Below are 23,120 nucleotides of genomic sequence, written 5' to 3' on the forward strand. Positions count from 1 at the left end.
ACACACACACACACACACACACACACACACACACACACACACACACACACACACACACACACACACACACGCACACACACACACACACACACACACACACACACACACACACACACACACACACACACACACACACACACACACACACACTGTATTAGTGCTTGGCCGACATCAGCAATTCGTCAGGAATCGACAGATTGGAGCCGGTGTAATTACCGACAGCAATACATACTGTATACAACCCAAAAACCTCGAGTAGGTTTCACCCTTGTTTTGGGGGAATTTCATTAAACAAATTATAAAAACAACATTGCTTTATAGACGTTTCATGGAGATGTGCATAAACATTAATCTTTATAAACAGCTGTCAATCTGCATATGACGGGTGGAAAAAAAATTTGGCTCTGTAATTTAGAAAACACGTTAATTCAACAAACGGCTCGGAAATCGGGTGTTATCAAATATTTTTTGCTTTGAAACTCACAAAGAAAAACCATATAACTTTTGTAAATTATGTACCTCCACCTTGCAGCAGTTGCCAACTGTACATGCCGATCGGGACAGGAACTGAACCGCTCTTGACTGTAGGACGCTTGGCAAGTTGCTTTAGCCCTTAAGCAAGCACTCCAATTAAATGGTTGATAAGGAGTGGTTGGCCAGGCTGTGGTTGCATACCACATAGGGTCCCTTTAACTTTAAAGCCGGTCTTCACCGTGCCTGCAGCAATTAAAGAAATTAAATGAATTCGTTCAAACAATGACTTTGTACAGAAAAGAGTCTGTTTAACGTAGAACAACCCTGGAGACATCGCAAAGTTTAATTTCCCATTAAATAAACATGACAGATAATCCACCATGTTGCCTGCTCGTCTGTCCATGCGTCATGTGGTACATCGGTTCGCGGTCCACGCAAACGTTATATCTTTATTTTAAAATGTCCATTTTTCACCAGATTTGCTTGATTCCCTGTAGAGCACCCATCAAACCCTCCGAAAATAAACACAGATCTGGCAGACGCTATGGATAAGCAGTCCCTCTGTGCAACAGGGCGCGAGGTCAAGCAATGAATGCAATAAAACATATAGTGTCCCTTTAAGGTCCATCTCGGTTGTTTGAAATTTAATGCATTTACGTTGTGAAAAAACGTTTTTGGTTGGATTTTCACACAATTTGTTGCAGTCGAGTCTAAATCTGTGTCAGCAACTATAAAAGAGTGGAAATAGAAATCAAACCGGAGTTAAGCAAGGCCATGAGCAGCCCTGGATTAACCATTAAGCAAAATAAGCACGTGCTTCGGGCCTCAAGGAAAGAGGGGCCCCACAGAGTTTTTTTCCCAGTGCCGGATTTACAATGGACCATGGTGCAAATGTTGCAGGTGAACCAGGGCCCACAAAAAGGGGGACCCACAAAAAGGGGGACCCACGATAAATGAAAAAAAAAGCAACATATACAAGAATATAATTTTTTTTACACATTTTTTATGCAATGTAATACTGATGCCGTAGCGTTTACTGTAAATAAACCTTCCTGTAAGTTTTGTTTCATTTCGAAAAATAAAATTCCATTTTACGGTTTAGTATTGTTTTTATTTTGGATTACATATATATGGGGGTACCATAATCTTTTCAGTGCTTAGGGCCTCTAAAGGTCTTAACCCGGCCCTGGCCATGAGGCTGCCGAGAACATTCGAGAAGTTTCACATTCCCCATACAAAATCTCTATACGACTTAAATTCATCGAATTTCAATGGATTTTCAGGGAAATTGTTTCAGTCGAGTCTGAACCTACATCAGCAAATACCAAAAGTGAAAACGGAAATTGAATAAAACTTAAGGCAAAGTCATGAAGCCGCCAAGAAGCATATGGAAGCTCGTCAACTCACGTGGCTTTATATATATAAATCCACAATACGATGTAAAAACGTTAAAAAAGGACACCCGATTTTCATAAACCTTCCGGCAATCGAGGTCTGACCTATGACGCCATCAGCGAGGCCCGAACTTAAACATTAATAACTCGACCATGATAAGTACAGATATTTGTAGGTGTGAAGATCAGGCATTTGATGATATAAGAAAGGACACTGAAAAAAAAAAAATTTGAGTGCTTTATCGTTAAGAAATCATTCGGGCCTGTTTCAAGTCAGGGCAAGGTTGAGCAGGCTACAAAACATTGTGGTTTCAGACCCCAGCAAGGTAACACAGGATGCGCCTTAATATACCAAAGACCGAGGTGGCCGAAGATCGCCTGATGAAGGATATAATTAAATAAGACCGTTAATTATCTTCAAAAGGGGTGTTTTTATTAACCCAAAGACCCAATTTTCACTCTTGTACTTCCGTGCAGTTCCCTTAGTATGCATGCAAAGTTTCAGGCTGCTAGGTTTCACGGTTTTGGAGTTTTTTTGTAATGGTACTGTGGAGAATCCGGGGTTCGAAGCCTACCACGAGGGGGAGCACTTGGGTCCCTCCCGAATGCCCGGTCCTGAGGCTGCCGGGCACAAATAACTTTGATGCGGCCAATCTGTGCAGCGTTACACTACTTCGCATGATACCTTACCTGTGGGCGGCCAGCTAATTAGGGTCACGTGCTCTCAGCACACACTCGGATTACTGCCGAGCATTACAGTCAATGTGCTGGCTAAAAAAGCAAATAATTGGGGTACAACTTCCCGTCTAACTATACTTGTGCACTGTGTTAGACCAATAAAGGAAAAGACAACTGAGACAAATTGGAAATAACAATAAACAATTATCTATCTATAATTCTAGCAGTGTGTGTGTGTGTGTGTGTGTGTGTGTGTGTGTGTGTGTGTGTGTGTGTGTGTGACCGCTGTTTCTCGACAACCACTGGTCCGATCTAATTGAAACTTGCCAGGTATATTGCTGGGGACGTGAGGATGTGCCTTTTCAAGGTTTGATATTAATCGGACAAGTGCTTCCCAAGTTATGGTCATTTATTTACCAAACCAATGACAAGACACGTTGCTGCGTAGGTGTGGCCATTGGGGAAGAGATCCTCAGCTGCGTTCCCCATTACGGGTTACAACGTACGGACTGGACTGGACTGTATTCTAATAATTTCTCGATTTCTTATGCGCATTTATAGATAAACACAATGCCCCAATCCAGTCGTCGTTTACGAGAGCGAAGGAACGGCCTGTGTGTTTGTTTGAAAGTTTTTGAGTTTTTTTGCACCTACGGCCACGCACGTACGGGCACGCGAGAGCGAAGGAACGGCCTGTGTGGTTGTTGTTTCTGGGCCGCGGTTTGAAAGTTTTTTTATTATTCATTTATTTTTGCACGTACGGCCACGCATGTACGGCCACACACGTATGAGCACGCACTAGTGTATTAAAAACACACAAGCAAGCAATCATTTAAAAGCAATTATCTATAAGCAAGAAAGCAAAACAGCACATAAGAGCAGATTTAACCACAACACAAATTCTTCTGCAATCTTACTTACAGAAAAGACTTGGCCATCATTCACTCAGGGGAAAATTTTAAAACAAGAACTTGAAATTAAAATAAAAGTAAAGTATGGAGTAAAGAAAATCAGTGTTTTCTTTTCCCCCTCACTTCACACAAATAAATATACAAGAGAATGCAGAGGGAAATTGATGGGGAATATGGGCAGTGGTGATGGGGACCTGCCGATTAAACAATGCGCGAATGGAGAGAACACGGAGAGGAATTCAGACCGAGGGACGACCGAACGGCCGCAGGGCCAAAGGCAAGACCGATGGGATGAAGGAGGGATTGTCGAAAGGATGTTTGATGAAGGGGAGGTAATTGATGGATTGAGAAATCAGATTAGGGAAATGGACTGATGGTGTGAAGGAGGAATGATTGAAAGTAACGAAGGGGGGGGGGGGAGGGAGACATTACACTGGAAAAATACAGCCTAGCCAACGTATACCCCCTGAACAGTCCTTTGACAGGGGACCAAGGACTATCTATTCAAAGACTAATTAAATAACTGATCCTCGGGTCATCGACGTGTCTATGTATCCTCTCACTCTGGGGTAAGTTTTCCAAAACCATAACAGTACAACCAACAACTACCCTTTTTATTGTCACGGCACAATCCATACTTTGAACCGGGAAAAGGGGAACAGCCCCTAACTTAACAGACGTCACATTTTGAATCAACCCAACAAGTCTCGAATTGAAAGGTTTGCGAAAAAAAAACTTCAGACAACTTCAGACAGCTTCCTTAAACTTCTGCTTATCAAAACAATGAAGACGAGTATTTTTTTGTTTAGATCCTCGTGGAGGATCTCAAAGTCTTACTCACGTTGTTGTTCTTGTGGACTTTTTTGTTTCACAGCCCACAGTTTTCATCGAAACTTCCTGAAACTTGGCTTAGAAAAGTAGAAATACCCTGCGCAGACAGTAACCATCTCCAATTTTGAAAATTCCTCCGAGAAAAAAAATTTATGACGTCAAAATATCTCCGTTAATGGAAATCGCCTAAAAAATTATCTCCGAAACTAGGCAAGCTTTTTGAATTCTGTTTGTGGGAATCGAACAGGGCATAACAGAGATGAATTACCGCACATATGATACATCACTATGACGTCATATCAATTCTTATGACGTCATTCCTATTTTTTGACATTTTTTGTTTCACAACCCAGAGTTTTCGTCGGATCTTCGTGAAGCTTTCCTTGTATATGCAGAAAGCCCACGCGCAGGCAGTAACCATCTCCGATTTTGGAAATTCTTCCTCGAAAAAAAGTTGACGTCATAATATTATCGCCTAAAAAATTATCTCCGAAACTAGGCAAGCTTTTTGAATTCTGTTTGTGGGAATCGAACAGGGCATAACAGAGATGAATTACCGCACATATGATACATCACTATGACGTCATATCAATTCTTATGACGTCATTCCTATTTTTTGACATTTTTTGTTTCACAACCCAGAGTTTTCGTCGGATCTTCGTGAAGCTTTCCTTGTATATGCAGAAAGCCCACGCGCAGGCAGTAACCATCTCCGATTTTGGAAATTCTTCCTCGAAAAAAAGTTGACGTCATAATATTATCGCCTAAAAAATTATCTCCGAAACTGGGCAAGCTGTTTGAATTTTGTTTGCGGGAATCAAGCCGGGCATTAGCACAGATAATTTATCGCAAACCTGATACATCACAATGACGTCATATTCGTTTTTCTGACGTCATCATTAAGAGGACGAGGATCTTAGCTCATTTGAGCTTGTTACATGAAGTTATTAAATTTGTCTCACAAGTAAACGTCGACGTCGTCAGTAATTTCATTGTAAAATTGCCAAATTTATTTGTCGACGACTGAAATTTTCAGTGATACCTTGACCGTGAGTGAGCGACATGATGTGAAAATTTTGTTAAGTTTGATTTGTTAACATTGAAGTTATTCAACTTTTCCCGGGTCCTCGTCAACTGGTCCCCCATGTCTCGACTCGTAGTGGAAAAAGGCGGGATTTTGGGTGCCCCGTCCAGAGGACATTGCATAAAGAGGCGTTCCAGATCTTTGGGAACCTTAGACCGCTCGCAGTGCCCGTTAGACTATAACTCCATCGGTTAGAGCGTCACCCTAACCGTTTGGGCCTAACGTTTCTGCTCCCCTTTCATGTTTCATTGCGAGGACATTCTGGAAACGCTCCCTTTGCCTCCTCATTCCCTTTTGCGAAATATCCTTTCGTTTAAATTAATTTATTTGTGATGGTGACGTAATTCCAACGCTTTTATTTTCACTTCTCGTCTGTTATATCTTTTTGTACAATGTATCCGGCCATGTCGGAGTAGTTAGCGCTAGTATTTTAATTTTTTTTATTTTTTTGATCCCTGCCGTGGTGCTTTCAAAATAAATGTTACTTTTGTTTATTTAACCGAAAGTCGTTCGATTTTATTAATTTATAAGGAAACAGCTGAATTTATTTGTTCTAATTAAAGGGAAGAAAACATTATTATGAGAAGACGGAAGTGGTGAAACCGACAGGGTGTGGTGGGTGTTCACTGCCGTTACATTTACATGAATTGAGTAAATTCGAAGCATTTTGTCCGTTTTACTTTCCTGGCTCTTCAGCTGCAGCTGTATCTGTGCCGTGTGCTCTTCCCTTCTTCTTCTTCTTCTTCACGATAACGGTGTTTGCATTTTCTGGTGCTGCGCCAGAGAGAGAGAGAGAGAGAGAGAGAGACCATGGCCAAAAACACCTCAGGAAGCCGCTTCCGTAAAGTGGACGTGGATGAGTTGGACGAGAACCGGTTCCAAGACGAGGTCGACGAGAGCCCGGAGCAGCACGGTCCGGATGCGGCGGAGGTGGACGGTCTCATTCGACAGTATCCTGGGTCCGGTTCAATTCGGCTCGGAACCCTTTTTATTTTTTTTCCTTCTCCGTAAGATGATTTGATGACGTCAGGGTTAATGTGTGACGTCACACTTTACTCGTAAGCTTAAAGAGCAGGTTTTGGGTCGCTGATGACTTCGCCTCATTCGAAGGTTGTAATCGCATTAATAATCGTTGGGCAATTATTTTCTTACATTTGAAACTCAAAATATGCTAAAATTAACTTTTAAGTTAAAAACTTTTGTCAGTGATCGAAAAACAGACCGGAATTTACCGAAGATGCTATGACGTCACGTTCTCCGAAAACTTCGTGAACATTCGGAACCAGCGTGTGAACGATGGCGAGATGCGAATCATGAGAGTGATTTCAGCGGCGATTAAATTGAGTTTTTTTCTGAAATTGAGTCTGATATTGCCGAGGACGAGTTCGGAGGATGATGGGTATTTATACTATGGAGTTTCTGTCCCTGAGCCATATAAATTTGAGCCACTTACAAGTGCCAGAAAATGGCCTATTTCATGTACAAGTGGCAGGACTGACTGTCCGACAGTTCACACTGACAGACTCCACCAGACAGATTGGTTTGTAGATTTTCATTTTCTTGTTCGATGCATAAAATAATGTAAAGTTTGATTCGTCTGTGACTTGATATAATAATTTTTAACCCTCCTAGTCACTCAAGAGTCAGAAATAGAATGAATCAATAATGGACCCAAATATATTATATACCGTAGCCTTGGTGTTGAAGTCTTTCTGACAGCTGAGTTTGACCCCAGCGAAAGTGAACAGTAAGAACAAACCCCAACTTTCAAGAGGCTGTTGTGGCATATAAATACTAAAACATGTTTCGCCTCATTGGGAAATATTCTACCAAATTTAGGAAAAAAAAAGTGGAAAATTGATCAATATTTTTTTACAATTGAAATGAAATAGCCCAATTTGCTGATGCCATTAAAAAAGTAATTTAATCAACAATAAGTTGATTTGTTGAGAAATTTTTTCATGCTTGTGTTTTTCAGAAAGTTTATTTATGTGTTTTTCCATGTACTCTTTAAGAATACATTTCAAGGTTTTTCTCATTTCAACTCAACAATTGATTCTGTGACAGAGCAGTATCTGGAGAACTTATCAACCAACAACTCATATTCACAGAGTGGTGATCGGATGCGTTTATGCCTTCAGAATCCTCGGCTGTGAAATGGTCACCACAAATGACAAGTTATCCAAAGGGTCCTCTTTACCCGTTTTCTTTGGGGGAAAATTCGTCCGTTTTGTTTGTACAAATCTTATCCACTGCCGGCGAAGGTTTGATTCCTTCGGGAATCGGTGGGAGCGATTACCCATTTTCCAGCCATTTTCGCATGACCAGCCATGACGACACACGTACGAGGCATGATGTACAAATATCCAAATAACTTTGTTCTACAATAATTCAAAATAAAAAAGGATAATATAGACAGTTGCAAGCTCAAAAAAAGCGAAAGAACGGCCCGCTGAACTGGACACTTCTTCAATGAGCGAGTGAGCGTCCGCTTTGTTTTGGAGAACGTGACGTTACCATCCATATATGGCACGCGGATGTTTTTCTCAACAGCCTCGAGAAATAACAACTTCGGAGTTAAATTTCATTAAGATTCCCAATAGTTAGGCAACCACAATAGTTTGCATCGAACTATTTAATGCACATATAATCATATCGATAACTTTTCAGAACATGTTTGGTGACCCGCAACCTGCTCTTTAACTTGCAGTGATGTTTTCACTTTGTAATTGTTTTTTTGGCTGGTTCTACCTTTTTTTTTTTTTTCTTTTTTCGTCTTCTTCTTCTCCTCTTATTTCCATTAAAACAAATCTCGGAATGAATTTAATAATCTTATAAATCAGATAATTTGTCCTCAAAATGTAACTGAATATATATTTGTTAATATGTAAAGTCGACACAATGCCACGTGTCCAGTGAACGAGCATTGTGTGTTAACTCTGCATGACCAGTTGCCAGTGTTCACGGGTAGTTGTGGCAGCAAGAAAATGAGATTGGTTACCAGGATTGGTTTATTTGTTAAGATCCAAATTTACTGCATGGGTCTGTGCACACGCACACACTGGTCAGCACAAAAGTATTGCCTAAAGATTCCTCAGATTTAGAACAAGCACCGTCAGTCTTTGCAATGCCCTTGCTTTTTCTTTTTGGTTGGATCTTGATGTCATCTGCAGGGGTGATGTCCAAGGTGCTCTGAAGGCAGTGCTGAAGAATCCTCCACTAAATACAAAAAGCCAAGCGGAGAAGGTGAGCCTGGTTATTTGAAAGATTTGGGACAAGGTTGATGCAATTTGTAACGTCATAAGACGAGGCCGTTCAGAAAAATTGGTGATGTTGCTTAATCGTCGTGGCCGTAAACAGTTCATTAAGACTTTCGTGCTTATTTCCTGAAAAGTAATTGTGGATCAGGAAACTCGTTAAGTACGGCACTGAGATATTGTTGTGGGTTGGGGTTCGGTGGCGATAAACGACCACGAGGGGGAGCAGTAGGGTCGTCTCCACCGAACACCCCGGAACTTAGGTCGTGACTCGGATAAGTCTGAAAGGTCACGGGTCCCTTAGCAGACCGTGGACGCCAATATTTTGACGGTGTGAGGTAGCGTTAATTGCCTAATTTCAATATACCTAAGTACCCACGTTGTCTAACTACCGGGGAAAACCACACCCTTGACGGACCTTGGGCAAAATGGGCTGTTTACTGAACCCGATCCGGGTGTAAACTGAGCGGGGATTACCAAGATCCGTTGGTCCAAATGAACAATTACAGCAACAAGGCCTCCCTAATTCTCAACACCACCGTCCTAAACCAATGAAAAACGACAGCAACGAGCTGGTACATTGAACAATCGGGGTATATTTATAATGGGGCAGGGAGCACAAAAATAGCAGAGTTAAACCGACTATCAAGAAGGAATGTCAGTAATGTACAAGGCACTTAAACAATTGCAACTTATAGACTGGGCCCACATACACACACCCAAAAGAAATGGTGGCCACGGCCTTTATTTGGCCCTTCAGCTCGGGAGGGAAGGCGAGCTGAGGGCAAGAGTCTGCAATGCACCTGTCCGCCTCGTGCGGTCTGGTCGAGCTGGCTCGGCGGGACTCGAACCCACTGCCTCAACGCAGCACCAAGCACTAGGGACTAGGGATAGAGTGACGGACGGCAGCCAGCACGGATGAGGCGAGAGACGACGAGGCGATCAAGGCCGAAAGCTTCCACGGATAGACGACACCAGGCGAGGCAGACCCAGACAGAATCATCACCCCAACTGTTTTTCGTTCCTCTTGTGAGGTGGGAGGGATTTCTTCCCTGGCCACTCGCCTCCTGATTGGACGGTTGCGTCGTGCAATTTGCTGGCCGTCCCTCATTGGACAGGCCCACGGTAGGCGGGGCAACTCCCACCCTTCAGGGTGGAGTCCCGATCTGAGGCGATTGTAGCTCCACCTACCTTCTCACCTAAGACCACGTGCTTAATGGCGACCGGGTTGAGTGAGGGACGGGGCGGGTGAGACGCCTGCTCCTTACCGCTGTTGTTGAAAAAAAAAAAAACCCTGACTAAAAATAACTCGCAGCACACATACACTTAATCACCTATTAGACAGAAGGATGGGACCCTGACTATAAACAGATACTTCTTGAAATAACTGAACTGTGGGGGCTGCTGACTTTGGGCAAAAGGCTTCCCTAATCCATAACAATATAACTTGGCAAACCTTAATTATAGTATAATTATAATGCACTGGAGCACTACTTGGTAGAGCACGTACCTCCGCGAGGCTGAGCAATTTACGTTTTGTATTGCACTGATGGGCCGGATCTGCATCCTGACCTGCACCAGAATCGAATCGGCTTGTTCTCGACACCGAAACTACTCGCCCACCAAGTTTTGTCATAACCTATCCACAACTCTCTGAGATATCGTGTTCTATATCATTTTCGGCCCTATCTTTCGATGGTGAACAATCGCTTATTAAATCTTTAAAAAATTCTCAGATCCACATCCAGATTTTCACCAAAACCAAATCAATCCGTCCTTATCACACCCCCAACTTGTCCGCTTGAGTTTCTTCTAAATCCGTTCATAACTTTTTGAGATATCCTGCTCAAACAAATAAACAGTGGTGAAAACCTCTGTCCACCTTTGGTGATGGAGGTAACAAGGCATGGCCACCCATCACTTTGTTGACTGATTTAATCAAAGGACCACACGCATTGCATCTATGTGAGTGTCAATGAGGATGTAAAATGAAGTGAAACGTGAAAAAAAAAAAGAAGCATCTTTGAAGTGTTAATTGTTGATGCTGTCATGGTGGCTGAGGTTGTTTGTGTGCTCCTCCCATGTCCTCCCAAAGAGTTTCTGCTGTCGTCGGATAAATGTTACCATTTGAATCGCTGCATGAAGCACCCATTGCTCCTTCTTCAATCACGGAAACAGACGCCTTTATGATAAAATGGACATTTATTTATTTTTGGGTTTGCATAGTCGATACTCATGGAAGAGCTAGAATTAGTACACTGAACAATCAGGACCAAAGGAACAAGTGAGAGAGAGAGGGCAACATCAACAGCCAAGTTGAAGATGAGGATGCATAGTGTGGACAAGATGGATACAGAAGGAAACACTTTGGATGGAAAACTGGAAATTTGGAAGGAAGAGATTTGGGTGGGGGCTGCAGCTGTGCCGTGTTTAAGTTCGTTCATGAGGGTAGAAATTATCATGGTTTTAGATTGGGCATGATCGGAGATCGTGGAGAACAGCTGTCTTGAAGACCTGGAGAGAGGAATGATTTTAAAGACAATGTGGAAGTTGGTTCCACAGGCAGGAGAAGAGAAGAATGAATGAGAGGTGAGGAGTGATGCTGCATTTACATCATTTCACAAGAAAGGGGTTGATGGGAGATTGTGGGGGGGACAAAGCCTGGAAAGAACAGAAAGGAGGCGCTGGAAGATTGACCACCAACCTGTCTGTGATTGCGAAGTGACAAGTCAACTCAACTTCATTGCGGGAGACTTCAATAATCTTGAAGGTATTGGTTTCTATGACATCATGCTGAGCAAGGTGTGAGGCAGGTGAACCAGCCCAGAGGGGAGAGCAGTACTCCATCAAGCTGCAGATTAACATCGTGTGGGTATATAGGAGTTCAGGTGTGCCAAGGAAGGACTTTTTATGATTGAGGATGTCCAGTCGACGACTGGCTTTGAGGCAAACTTTGAAATGTGGTTTGCCGAAGAAAGACCAGGGCTGTCAGTGAGACCTAGGAGTTTGAATGTGTGAACTTCCTCAAGAGGATTGTTAAGAAAGTAGATGGGAGGGTTTGCCAGACAATCCTTTCAGAGACAGTTGGTGAGGGTGAGATTTGTCAGGAGTGAAAGACGCATTACAAGTGGTTGACCATCTTGTGATTTTTTTTTTTTTTATCAAGGTTTGAAGAGAGAGAACAGGCTGCAGCCTGCCTGTCTGAAGGTTGAGGGTGGAGTCATCAGCAAATAGATAAAGAAGAATTTCCAGAGATTCAGATATTATTGATTAAGATCAGGAATAGGACTGGGCCGAGAACACTGCCATGGTGCACTCGAGCCTCGACAAGGAGAGGAGATTTAAGGATTCCGTTGAGCGCCATGTTTGCCATGAGTGGAGGAAGTTCACAAGCCATGTGTGGAGTTGGCCTTGGATGCCCAGGCAGACCATCTGAAGAATAAAGCAGGATGTCAGACTATCAAAAGCATGAGATATGTCCAGTCTGACATTGGTTCTTAACTTTCCAACCAAATAAATTGATTACATGTTGGCTTTCCAACAGTGCCATTGTTATTCAATAATAGCAAGAACTGTGACATAAAATCATGAAGTCCTGCTTCTTCTTCTATCCCAGAGAGACAGGCTTTTAAAACAGGTATCTTCAAGATTAAACCAACGAGAAAAAGTATCGATCATTAGGTTTACAACAGCACCATTTTTATTATTATATGATGGCAGGAACTCTTTCGAATGAAGTGACACACTGATGGACAGACGCTTCATTTAGTAAAAATGTCATGTCACCAAAAATAATATTAAAATAAACTTGTGGACCATTGCATATTGCTTGGGTATTCGTATTGTGGTATTCCACCCGAAGACAGGTTCAGTACTCTTGAAGCAGTTTCTTGGCAATTGTTATACTCGGTGGTTTGCCATTGCCTTCCCAGCAGTAGTTGGGGTACATGATGAAAATTAATCCTGCCAGTTTGAGGCAGGTCTGCAAGGCCTACCATTTTGGACTGAACAAGCATCCTTAAAGTTTAAAGTAATGCAGTAGTTTGAGGTAGGATGAATTAAATAACTCGCTATAATGACGGAGACAATAACATGAGACCACGGATAACCAAATTGGCGTATGTGTGGGATTTGAACAGCTGTGAATGCAAATCAGACAGAACATTCAATTTGAGCGAAGTCGACGGACGGTGCACCACAGCAAATTATCACGCTTCCCACCGAAAGCAGAGTTGAAAGACGAGGCAAAAAGTTCCATTAGAAATGACCCAATATCACATTGAGTTTAAAAAATAAAAAAAAAATTATCTTCTGACACACCGTCCCCACCCCCTGGGGCATGAACCCGGGGGTCAAACCCCAAAAAGTTATTTCATGCATTCCCCCGATGTTGATTGCACGAACGGTTTCATTTAAAAATATACCTGGAATTGCATTTTTTGGCATTTGACCCTTTGACCCCACCCCTTGGGGAGGGCCCAAAATTGATACTGCTCTCGCACCTTGTGGTCATAACTATCAAGTTTGGTGCATTTCTGCACAACCGTTTGAGGAGTTAGCATGACGGGCGGACATACAGACCGACAAACTCGATTACAATATCTCCCGCCCCCCCCCCCACCCCCATTTTTTTCAAAAAGTGTGAGGATAATCATGTTAACCTAATTTCACGTTTTGGTGATCTCAAGGTGTTTTCATGAATTTCCTGTTAAAGCCGCAATTTTCTGTCTCACTAAAACAATTGCTTGCTGCAGGAACGTGCTGCGGAGCTGGTTCTGCGTGTGCTCATGGCGTACAAGCCAGGCGATATGGAACGGGGAATCCGCTCACTTGATCAGCAGTGCCTGGAACTTCTAATGCAGTACGTGTACCGTGGTTTTGAGAGCCCCAGCGAAAACAACAGCGCAGCCTTACTGCAATGGCATGACAAGGTACGGATAGAACGAGGATCGTGTCGGAAACATACCGGTTCAGTGGGGTATGCCAGGAAGGTGAATAAGACTTCAATGAATTTGACAAGATTTAAAGGGAAAACTAAACCGATTTCAAAATCGAACTTTGTTATTAAACTTCTGCTTTGTATCCTTGTACGGAAAATTTGTACCGTTAATCGGTGAATGCTGGATTAATAACTTAAAATTTCCTTTTAGTTTCTGCGGAAGCAGCTGAGCGCTGCCTTTGTTGGACTGTGAATTCATGACATCAAATAACCAGACTCAGCATGACTACCTCTACTCCCCCCTTTCCTGCACAGGAGAATGAAAAAGTAGAATTTCATCATTAATGGTGCTTTTTTTTTTTGCAGAAGCATGCAAAATGAAAACATAGATTGAAAAGTCTGAGTTATATTTTAAACCAAAAGGAAGAGCAGGTTGTGTCAATTAAAAAAAAAATAATTTAAGGGTAATCCTGATCAAATTGCAAGGGGGTGTAATTTATTTTGTGTGAAATGAGGATGAGAGAGATCTTGAGTTGAGGGAACTTGTAAGAGTGGCAAGAAATAAAAGAGGAGTTGGGGGGGGAGGAGGAGGAGATGGGCACAAATTCCACCATATTTAAATGGAGCACCAAAGTAGTTTCTGAAAGTTTGCTTCAGAAGAGAGGACGAGAACATAGGTGCAATGATTTAAGTTGTATCAGCAGAAATAGCTCTTTCGGAGTGGTAAAAGTGATGCTGCCAAGAGAATTGCATTTCTGAACCAAATTCTCATTTTAATGACTCACAATTTTCATGGACTTCCTCTTCTCTATATCATCTTTGTAGTTGCTGGCTGCAGGAGGATTGGGCTGTGTCATCCGTGTCCTAACTGCTCGCCGTACCGTCTGACCGTCGTGCTGCAGAGAAACCTCGTGGTCTCCCAGGACCTGACCCCAGCACAAAACCTAATGCCAGGCACCCAATCCCACTAATAATTACTCGCCACGAAACCCTACAGTGGAATGAAGGGGTGCTCCTGCAATAACAGCTGATCCTAACAGTTTTATAGATTCATTGTTTTGAGCTCGCATTCGAATTTGCAGTTCCGTCTTGACAACATTAACCCCACGCTTACTGCCATTGTCCCAACATTTTCCAACTCCACATGTTCTCTTATTTGCCATATTTGGTTCAATTTGCTCTTGGTTGTTTATCTCATCATGTCCTGCTTAATTCCTGGAATTTTCCCTTTGATTTACCACCAACTGCACCATGGACCAGTGGACCTTGTTTCCAGTTAAAAAATAAAATAATCCACAGTGGGCCAACTAAATGTTTTCAAAAAAATTTTTTTTTCCTCCCCACCATTTTTGTATTGCTCATCTTGTTTAAACAATAAAAGCACAAAAACTGCAAAAAGATATCAAGCAATAATTTAACCATTTCTCTTGTAAATGAAGTCACAGCAGTGTGATGAGTTAAGTTCAGGCCAATTCGGTCAGTCCAAGCAAAATGCCGTCAAACATTGCTCCGAGCTTCTGACCTGCTTCAACAGAGCCCGAAGCACCGAGCCGTTAGCATTTTGAGGCGTGGGTGAAGAAATCCCATGTCAGTCATTTCATGGTGGAGGGGGTAGACGGGGGTTAACACAGCTTCAAGATTGTTCCTGCAGACAACAGTCCAGCGGTTTTCTCTGCAGCTGTTGCAGTAATTCATCGAATGAGGGCCAAGCTCAAGGCAGGGGTTGATGGAAGCTCCGACAAATTTATTTTACCAAGACCCTAAATAACCTGGTAAAGAGCGATGGTTCTCATCGGTTGAGCCCACTCGTGCTGTTGAAAAATAATAATAAAAAGGGCCTCAGTCAACGGAGGCTCGGGCTGGAGATAGTGGGACGAGTGATCCCAGAAGGCAAAGGTCGCTTTCCGAACCACGATGCCTGCATCCCGTGGTGGGATGTGTGGAGTAAAAAGACAAAAAGAAAGATGAGAAACTTAGATGGCTTCATGAAATGTACAGCTGTAAAACAGGATGTCAAAAAAAAATCCCTTCCATCATGATTGGAAAACAAGGAAAAAGAAGAAAAAGAACCACCACCTTGTATTCCAGCATTTCACGGAGCAATCGTTCCTCATCGGCATCAAACTGCAGGAGCACAGAAACGGCCTTCACGAGGTGGAAAGCCTGATGGGGTTAATGGGTTGGAACAAGTCTCATATCAACCACGTTCCCTTCACCAAAATGAACACCACCTTCAGAAAATACGAAGGCAAACAGACTCGAACCCAAACTCTTGTAGTTTGGCTCCTTATTTGAAAAAAGAAAAAAAAAATCAAACAAAATATATTTTGGAAGCACATCATCTTTCTCTTTCATATGCAGCAAGCACATGGCTGCGGGTCGGATAATTTTATGGGGGCACGGCTGTGCTGCTGATCCAGTGCTCCTGTGGGTTCGAACATGAATTCGGCATTTGCTCAGGGTGCTGGTAATTGATCACCTACTCTTCGTGAAGGATACCTTGGTATCTTTCAAGGGGAACCCAAATGCTTGGACCATCTCAATGCTTATCTATCCCTTGATACCTTACAAAATGGGTCTTTTTCAGATTTCCAATTTCTTTTTTCTCCTCTGCCCTTTGAGGTCCATTAGCATCAGAGGGACGTCTCTCTGATGGACGCCCAGTTTAATGTCCCTCTGCTCTTTGAGGTCCAATAAGGGGTGAGGCTGCCCTGCGATGACCACGATACGCCACCTCCCTCTGTCCTCGGCCAACAATCTCCACTCTCGCCTCACTGAATTATCAAGTAGGTAAATTTGTGATTAAAAGGCAATAATCTTCATCCTCAGATGAGCCGTGACTTCACAGCTGGAAGTCGACCATCATTTCCGCGCTGTATACGGGTTACATTGCAGAATGATTCAACTCCAACCGCGAATAATTTTTGAATTTTCTACAAATATGCCGAGTCGATGCGTAAGTGGTGGTGGTTGCAGTAATACAAACCGAGATGGTTTCACCTACAACAATGGCCAAAATATCCGAAGGTTGCCAGAAATTGGACGAGGTTTGTCCGAAATATCCACTTGTGGATCGGGCCGACAAAATGTTTGCGTTTGTGCTCGGAACATATTACAGAGCACTGTAATGAAACAAGGGATTGATTGATCTTGTGGTTACCCACGATGATTGAGAGAGGACGCCATCCCCACGATTCAGCAGAAGAAACAGCTGTCGGTCCAAACTGGAATACTTTATCACTTTCTTCCGCTTAATCATGGGTATGGCGTCCTCTCTCAATCATGATGGATAATCACAAGACCGAGCCATCGCTATCGTTTCATAACACTGCTCTATAACATCTTCCGATCACAAAACCAAATATTTGAGACCCGATCCACACTCAGGTATTTTGGACAAACCTCGTCCAATTTCTGGCAAACTTGGGGTCTTTTGGCCATTTGTGTAGCATGAAACTATCTGTTTGTATTACTATATGAGTATCAAGGACGCAGACTCGGTATACTTGTGGAAAAAAAAAAAAAATCGAAAATTATTTGCCATTTGAGTTAAATCAAACCACGATGTCACCCGTATACAATACGGATCTGGTGGTCTACTTCCATGTGTGATGTCACGGATAATCTGAAAAAGAAGATTGAGTTTTATTAAAATTTCCCCACTTTACCATTTGGATATTGGAAAAAGACGCATCATATTTTGTGGAATATCAAGGGATAGATTAGTGTTGAGGTGGTCTGAGCGTTTGAGTTCCTCTTTAACGTCCAGTAACTAGTGTTCGATGGGACGCCCAGTTTAACGTCCCTCTGATGGACGGAACACAATGATGCTTCGCATGCCTGTGAACCACCACGACGACAGTTTATAGTCAGGCCGAAAATTCGAACCCAGGCTCAACAGCTCAGAGGCGAGTGTGGGCACATCTCGGCCATCCTACCAGTCCAACACCATATTGTTTATGGAGAAAACAAAAATCCTTGCTCAACCGTCAACTTCTTGCAATTTTTCACATTTTCTCAGGTTCTTCCAGTGCAGTTTAGAGTTTTTCCTTGCATCAGTAGTTCAAAGCACTTTTTTTGGCTCAGTATAGAGACATGGATAAGCACAGTAAGGAATGAAGAAAAAAAAAAAGAAGATAAAGGTAAACCTCAGATTCGCGAGATGAGATGAACTTCAGGATGACGTGCTTGAGGTAAGCCAAGTTGATTTCCGTCGAGGCGTCCACTCGACGAGACTCTTGGGTGCATGGAGGTTCAGATCTTGCCTTCTGCGTGATGACAATTTTTTAAAAATTTTTTTAAACCCTCACCCACCATCACCTCCTATCCTATCTGCCCTCGCTTCTCATCAATCTCCAACCTACCTTCCTGTTTTCCCCTTGCCTCTCATTACACTCTAACAGTTAGACATTGATTTTGATTGAACAAAATTTGTGGATAATAAATCTTGCAAAAGAATACCAAACACCTCTTCATGACTACTTGTTATGCATTTAAACTTTTGCAACAGATTCGTGACGGTTGACGATACTTGCTCAGTCCAGAACTACGACTGACCAACTCTCGCTGCAGCATCCTCTTCATTTCAGCGAGCCTCTGCTGCAACTGCCGGATGGTCTGCAGGGTTAAATAGGGGTAGATTATAAAGGTGCAAATAAAAACGTTCACAAACCATGAGATGAGATGTTTGGAAATGAAACATTTTTCCAGTTTAAAATTTGGGCAATTTGCCTGACAAGGAATTCATTTCCTAAACCAATAAAGATTCTGTAACGATTAAAAAAAAAGTATATATATATATATATATATATATTAATGACATTCCTGCCACTACCAATGGCAAATGATTAGAGGGTGCTTCTCATCAACGAAACAGAACACCAATGCAACGATCTAATAGAAAGACGAAGAAGCCACCACAATTTGAGGATGGATACCAACATGGTGGAATTGTGACCGGATACGTTTCCTGGTTCCAAGCTGTGCCAGTTTAAGCGGCCAGGAAAGAACGCGTCCTTAGACAGGATAATTCCCCCACTTTTATGAGTTACAAGATGTAATACAGGCAACCACCAGGTGGTGCTATACGATGCACATTTATGTGGATGGAATTGGGGTGCCCAGAGCCCCTGAGACTGAACATTTTTACCACTTAAAACACTCCCGTGGGCCCCCTGAGCACAACCACAAGTTTTCAACTCATTCCGTCCAACGGTTTCAGAATACATACAAGTCAAACAAACAAATGAACACAAAAAGACATCAAAATATATACAAGCGAGCTCCTTGAATTTTAAAGATGACATTTAGTTGTCGTCATGATCGTTAAGTGCTCTCCTTCCTCGTATTTTTATGCCTTTGCTGACGAAGTCGCCAGAGGCATTATGTTTTCGGGCTGTCCGTACGTCAATGCTAATTTTCTGTTTTCTCTGCAACCGCTTGTCCGATTGGCAAAATTTTCACCATAGGTGCGACTACTCATGTAAAATGTTTTCATGATAATGTCATTGGTCATGTGGTGTGGTAGCCATGTTGGTAAAAAAAACAAAACTTTACATCTATCTCCAAAACGATGCGCTGCTCCGGCACATGCTTCCACACCCGACCTGACCTGACCTGATCTCGAAAACCACTCCATGGAAAATGTTTTTTTTTTATTTTTTTATTTTTTTTTTTTTACTTGGCACATTTCAAGTAAAAATGTACTATGGAAAAAATGTACTATAAAAATGTAAAAATCGCTGGAATGTACTATGGCACATTCCCGTAGGAAACAAGTGCGATTTTTTTTGATGACATCATAGGTAGCTTCGTTGTGACGCCATAATTGCATACACGGAGGTGGTAACAAGAAAAAGAATGTTCACACATGAACATTTACATCAATTACTTGTTTTGCAATTCACATCCAAAGCCAATTCGTTCTCTTTGCAGAGTTGAGATTGCCAAAACAACGTTCCTATAGGCCAATCTTGTGTAAAAACACCACAAAATATGTTCCGACCATGTGATGACAAATGGTAAATCCACAAACATTTAATAAGCATTGCGATTTGGTGTGACAAAGCAACGCTTTGTAGCATACTGAACCGTTAGTTCTCAAGTTCAAATCCACAACAGTTTAAAATCCTGTTTCACAGCAGAAGTCAAGCTGTTTGGGAAAACATACGAAAAGCTACTTTTGTACAAGCTGGCGAAGACACTCGGAAATTTATTCCGTCTGCCTGTTTTTTTTTTTTTTACCCCTGACCTTTCTCTTTTCCTTGAGCTCTGCACGCAAGGTCGGTTCCTCCACACAGATGACATCCACTTCTCCATTCTCACCACCTGCCATCTGATCTCCACTCTGAAAAACATGGTATACTTGCTGAAGTACTGTCTGGGGCCCGACACAGACCACATCTGGACAATGTCCCAAGTTCAGCCACCGATTTGTTGAAAATGTACAAGGTCAGTGTCCCACAACTTCTGGCTCGTTCTCTTAGTCCAAGTTCATACCTGTGCAGTGTCCTCGGTTCCTGTAGCTTCCAACTGGTTCTGGACTTCAGCGAGTGAGATAGACAATGCAGACACCTCTAGGGGAGGATTGGTTTTACTTGGAGTTATGAAATAGGTCATCAGCAAAATACTCTTACAATTATTGATCTCAGTTAATCTATTTTTCTTTATTCTTTCATCTCTTATGTTATTCTTTCTCTCCATCCATGAATCTTGCAATGTCCTCCACCAAGACACTTTCTGTACCGTCTCCTGTGATACCTGTTCTGAGCTTATCCCGCTCTTCCTCAGCCAGAGATGCTTTCTCCTGCAGCTCTTTTACCTTCAGCAGACTTTGCTCTGCCGAAGCCTCCATCTTCTGATTCTAGGACAGAGAAAGAGTAAGAAATTGAGATGAGGGCAACAGATTAAAAATAAAAACAAAAATCGGGTGGAACTTTAGGAAGGTAGACGGGGGGTGGTGGGAGGGGGAAGAGCAAATAATGAATGAGGAAGGAGGGAGTATGGAATGAGAGAGATTCATTTCAGAACACAAGTGAAAAAAGCCAAATGTATGCAAGCAAGTACACAACAAAAGGAGAAAATCATCAGAGATTGCAGATCCTCATCAGGACTTGTTTTGTGTAGTGTGTAGACAATACATTGATGACACAGGTTTATATTCATACAGCGGACAAACAGACCTTTTCGGTTTTATTGATTAGATTCACGTTCCAATGGTATGCATTTTATAGACGAGCAGAGTATCCGCCCGATGGGCAATCTTGTTCCAAACATGCAACATGGTCTTCCGATGCATACCTTTATTTGGGCTGTGGATAGGTAACTGACATTTCTGCACCTGTTATAACGTGCGTTCTGATAATGCGTTTTCACTACAGTGCGGATTTAATTCAACAACAACTGCGCTACATCGTTCTGAGTGAATCGTTCACTCACAGCGGCCGATTTTGCCACGCCACGTCATTCTGAGCGGGCCGTTTGTGCCCCGTTGCCCTCAGCGGGCCATTCACTTACAGGGGCAGAAACCATGGCTGCAAAGCATGTAACAAGTGGCATTGGAGATGATGATCAAGTGAAAAAAGAAGTCAAGAAAGTCTCATTCATTGGAGGTGAAATTAAACGTTTTAAATCGGTTTGACAGAGGTGAGCGCAGCATTGCTATATTCAGAGAGAGAGATGGGACTTTGTGATGCTACAGCAAGAACCATTCGTGATAATCGTGATAAATTTGAATGATGATCTAACCAGAGATATCAATGATCCAGTGCCTTTTGCTGTCAGTCATGGGTGGTTCGAGCACTTCAAGAGTCACCATGCGTTCCACAATCTCAAGTTGACTGGGGAAGCTGCTGCTGCCGAACAATTTCCAGCTGTCTTAAAATCAGTGACTGCGGATGGAGGTTACACAGCAAACCAGGTGTTTAACCTCAAAGAAACTGGACTTTATTGGAAACGCATGCACAGCCGCACTTTCATCTCCATCAACTCTGGCCTGAGGCAGTGATTGAGTTCGGAGGATTCACAGAGGCTGAAGTCAGAAAAGCAAGACAACAGATTGTGGACATGGGCCTGCAAGTGGGATTTTGAGGAGGTCGATGAAGATGATGTTGAGGCTGCAAGTGAGATTTGAGGAGGTTGATGAAGATGATGTTGAGGATTTGCTTCTCTCACGCAGGGAGGAAATGAGCAATGAACATCTTCTGGCTCTGGAGGAGGAGAGCATCAGAGAGGAATCAGAGTCAAGTTCTGAGGAGGTTGTACCTCTTAAAACCCTCACGACGAAGGTCATGGCTAAAAGGTTCCAAAATTGGTCAATGAAGCTGCGGCATCTTTGATGAACATGATCCCAACTGCATGAGAAGTTCCAAGGTGCGGAGGGAGATGGAGAATGTACTGAAATGTTACAAGGATGTCTACGAACAGAAAATGAAGGCAGCCACTCAAGTCTCCATTATGAAGTCCTTCAAAAAAAATCCCAAGTGAATCGGCCTCCATGTCATCTTCTGAGCCTTCAACCTCAAGTGGACAGCCTGCCACAAGCAATATGCACTGTATCCAACCCCCAATCATGGTAACACTTTTTAAGAAGTAATTAATTTTAATGTTTTTGTTATATATTTAACCTCCGCCATCGAAGATGGACGGAGGTTACTGTTTTCACCCCTGTCTGTTTGTTTGCCATTAGATTTTGGACTTGGTCCAAAGTCCAATATAGCCGCTATGGCGGCCATTTTGAAAAAATATTTGAATTTTTGTTTTTGCATTTCTACATGTTTTAAGTGATTTCCAACCAAAAATAAATAAATTTGTTGGAGAGAAAAAAACAGAAAATTTTGCAACTTTTTTTTCAACAAAATTTCGATTTTTTTTTTTTTGTATTTCTACATGTTTTAAGTGATTTCCAACAAAAAACGCCAAAATTATAATTGCGGCTGATTTTGGAACTTCAGGTGGATATACCCACGTAAAATCAATTTCTGTCTCGAGGAATCTAGTTATGACGAATGAATTGAGTATGTAAAAGTTAAAAGTAAAAGGGAAAGTTGCAAACTATAACTCTGCGAGCACTGTTAACGTCGAATTGAATGAATAGGATATCAGGTTCACTAGAGTGACCTTGCAGTATTGGCGACGGAGGTTTTGCACTCTACCGAGTGCTCCCCCTCTAGTTTATTTATGCATTGTTTAGTTTTGAGGTTTTTATGTCGGTCTCAACATTAAAAGGTTGAAATCTTCCCCATTTGGAGCATAACCTCCATTTTTACATGTTAAATATTGCCCATAAACACGTTTTCAGATAACATGGTATTTTGCGGGAATGCATCCCCCGCGTTATAAGAGGGTCACCTGTGTACGCAAAAAAAAAAACATGACTATCTTTTTGCGATTTCAACACGATTAACTTTTTGCGATGACAGAGCAAAGACGGAAACCTATGATTACAGTTGAAAGGGATGGATCGAACATAATTAGCGAGTTTGTGCTCGTTATCGATTGGATAATTTTGCGCGAGTCAGTGAGCGTATTAACGTTTAATTCCTCACCAAACGT

General features: G+C 42.3%; 2 protein-coding genes across 4 annotated transcripts in view; one reads left to right on the plus strand and one right to left on the minus strand.

Moving 5' to 3' along the window:
- Positions 1-5,900: 5,900 nt before the first annotated feature.
- On the plus strand, positions 5,901-14,880 carry LOC147035555 (actin-related protein 2/3 complex subunit 5-like). Of its 3 annotated transcripts, none has more exons than XM_085899674.1 (5): positions 5,901-5,987; positions 6,172-6,322; positions 8,546-8,618; positions 13,384-13,560; positions 14,394-14,880. In XM_085899674.1, the coding sequence occupies exons 2-5, from the start codon at positions 6,183-6,185 to the stop codon at positions 14,454-14,456; spliced, it is 453 nt and encodes a 150-aa protein (XP_085755800.1). In that variant the 5' UTR covers positions 5,901-5,987; positions 6,172-6,182; the 3' UTR covers positions 14,457-14,880. The 3 variants fall into 3 exon arrangements, with proteins under 3 accessions (XP_085755800.1, XP_085755791.1, XP_085755782.1); XM_085899665.1 differs by having other exon boundaries at positions 5,947-5,987; positions 6,160-6,322; XM_085899656.1 differs by having other exon boundaries at positions 5,965-5,987; positions 6,156-6,322.
- GOLGA1 (golgin A1) overlaps positions 14,881-23,120 on the minus strand; it is a 44,380-nt gene continuing 36,140 nt past the window's right edge. Inside the window, exons 16-22 of the mRNA XM_085868194.1 lie at positions 20,328-20,430; positions 20,067-20,143; positions 19,819-19,914; positions 18,126-18,185; positions 17,717-17,836; positions 15,645-15,731; positions 14,881-15,486 (exon numbers count right to left, since the gene is read on the minus strand). Coding sequence (XP_085724320.1) covers positions 15,412-15,486; positions 15,645-15,731; positions 17,717-17,836; positions 18,126-18,185; positions 19,819-19,914; positions 20,067-20,143; positions 20,328-20,430 — 618 coding nt within the window. The 3' untranslated portion in view covers positions 14,881-15,411. The remainder of the gene's footprint in view (positions 15,487-15,644; positions 15,732-17,716; positions 17,837-18,125; positions 18,186-19,818; positions 19,915-20,066; positions 20,144-20,327; positions 20,431-23,120) is intronic.

This window comes from Eptatretus burgeri, chromosome 1 (genome assembly GCF_056783735.1).
Source record: "Eptatretus burgeri isolate ZD-2024b chromosome 1, Ebu_testis_v1, whole genome shotgun sequence".
Lineage (NCBI taxonomy): Eukaryota > Metazoa > Chordata > Myxini > Myxiniformes > Myxinidae > Eptatretus > Eptatretus burgeri.

Excerpts from the sequence above, each read along its gene's own strand:
- LOC147035555 (XM_085899674.1), top strand. The coding sequence starts at position 6,183 with ATGGCCAAAAACACCTCAGGAAGCCGCTTCCGTAAAGTGGACGTGGAT. Across the intron at positions 6,323-8,545 it reads GTGGACGGTCTCATTCGACA|GGGTGATGTCCAAGGTGCTC; the intron begins GTATCCTGGGTC and ends TGTCATCTGCAG. Across the intron at positions 13,561-14,393 it reads TACTGCAATGGCATGACAAG|TTGCTGGCTGCAGGAGGATT; the intron begins GTACGGATAGAA and ends TCATCTTTGTAG.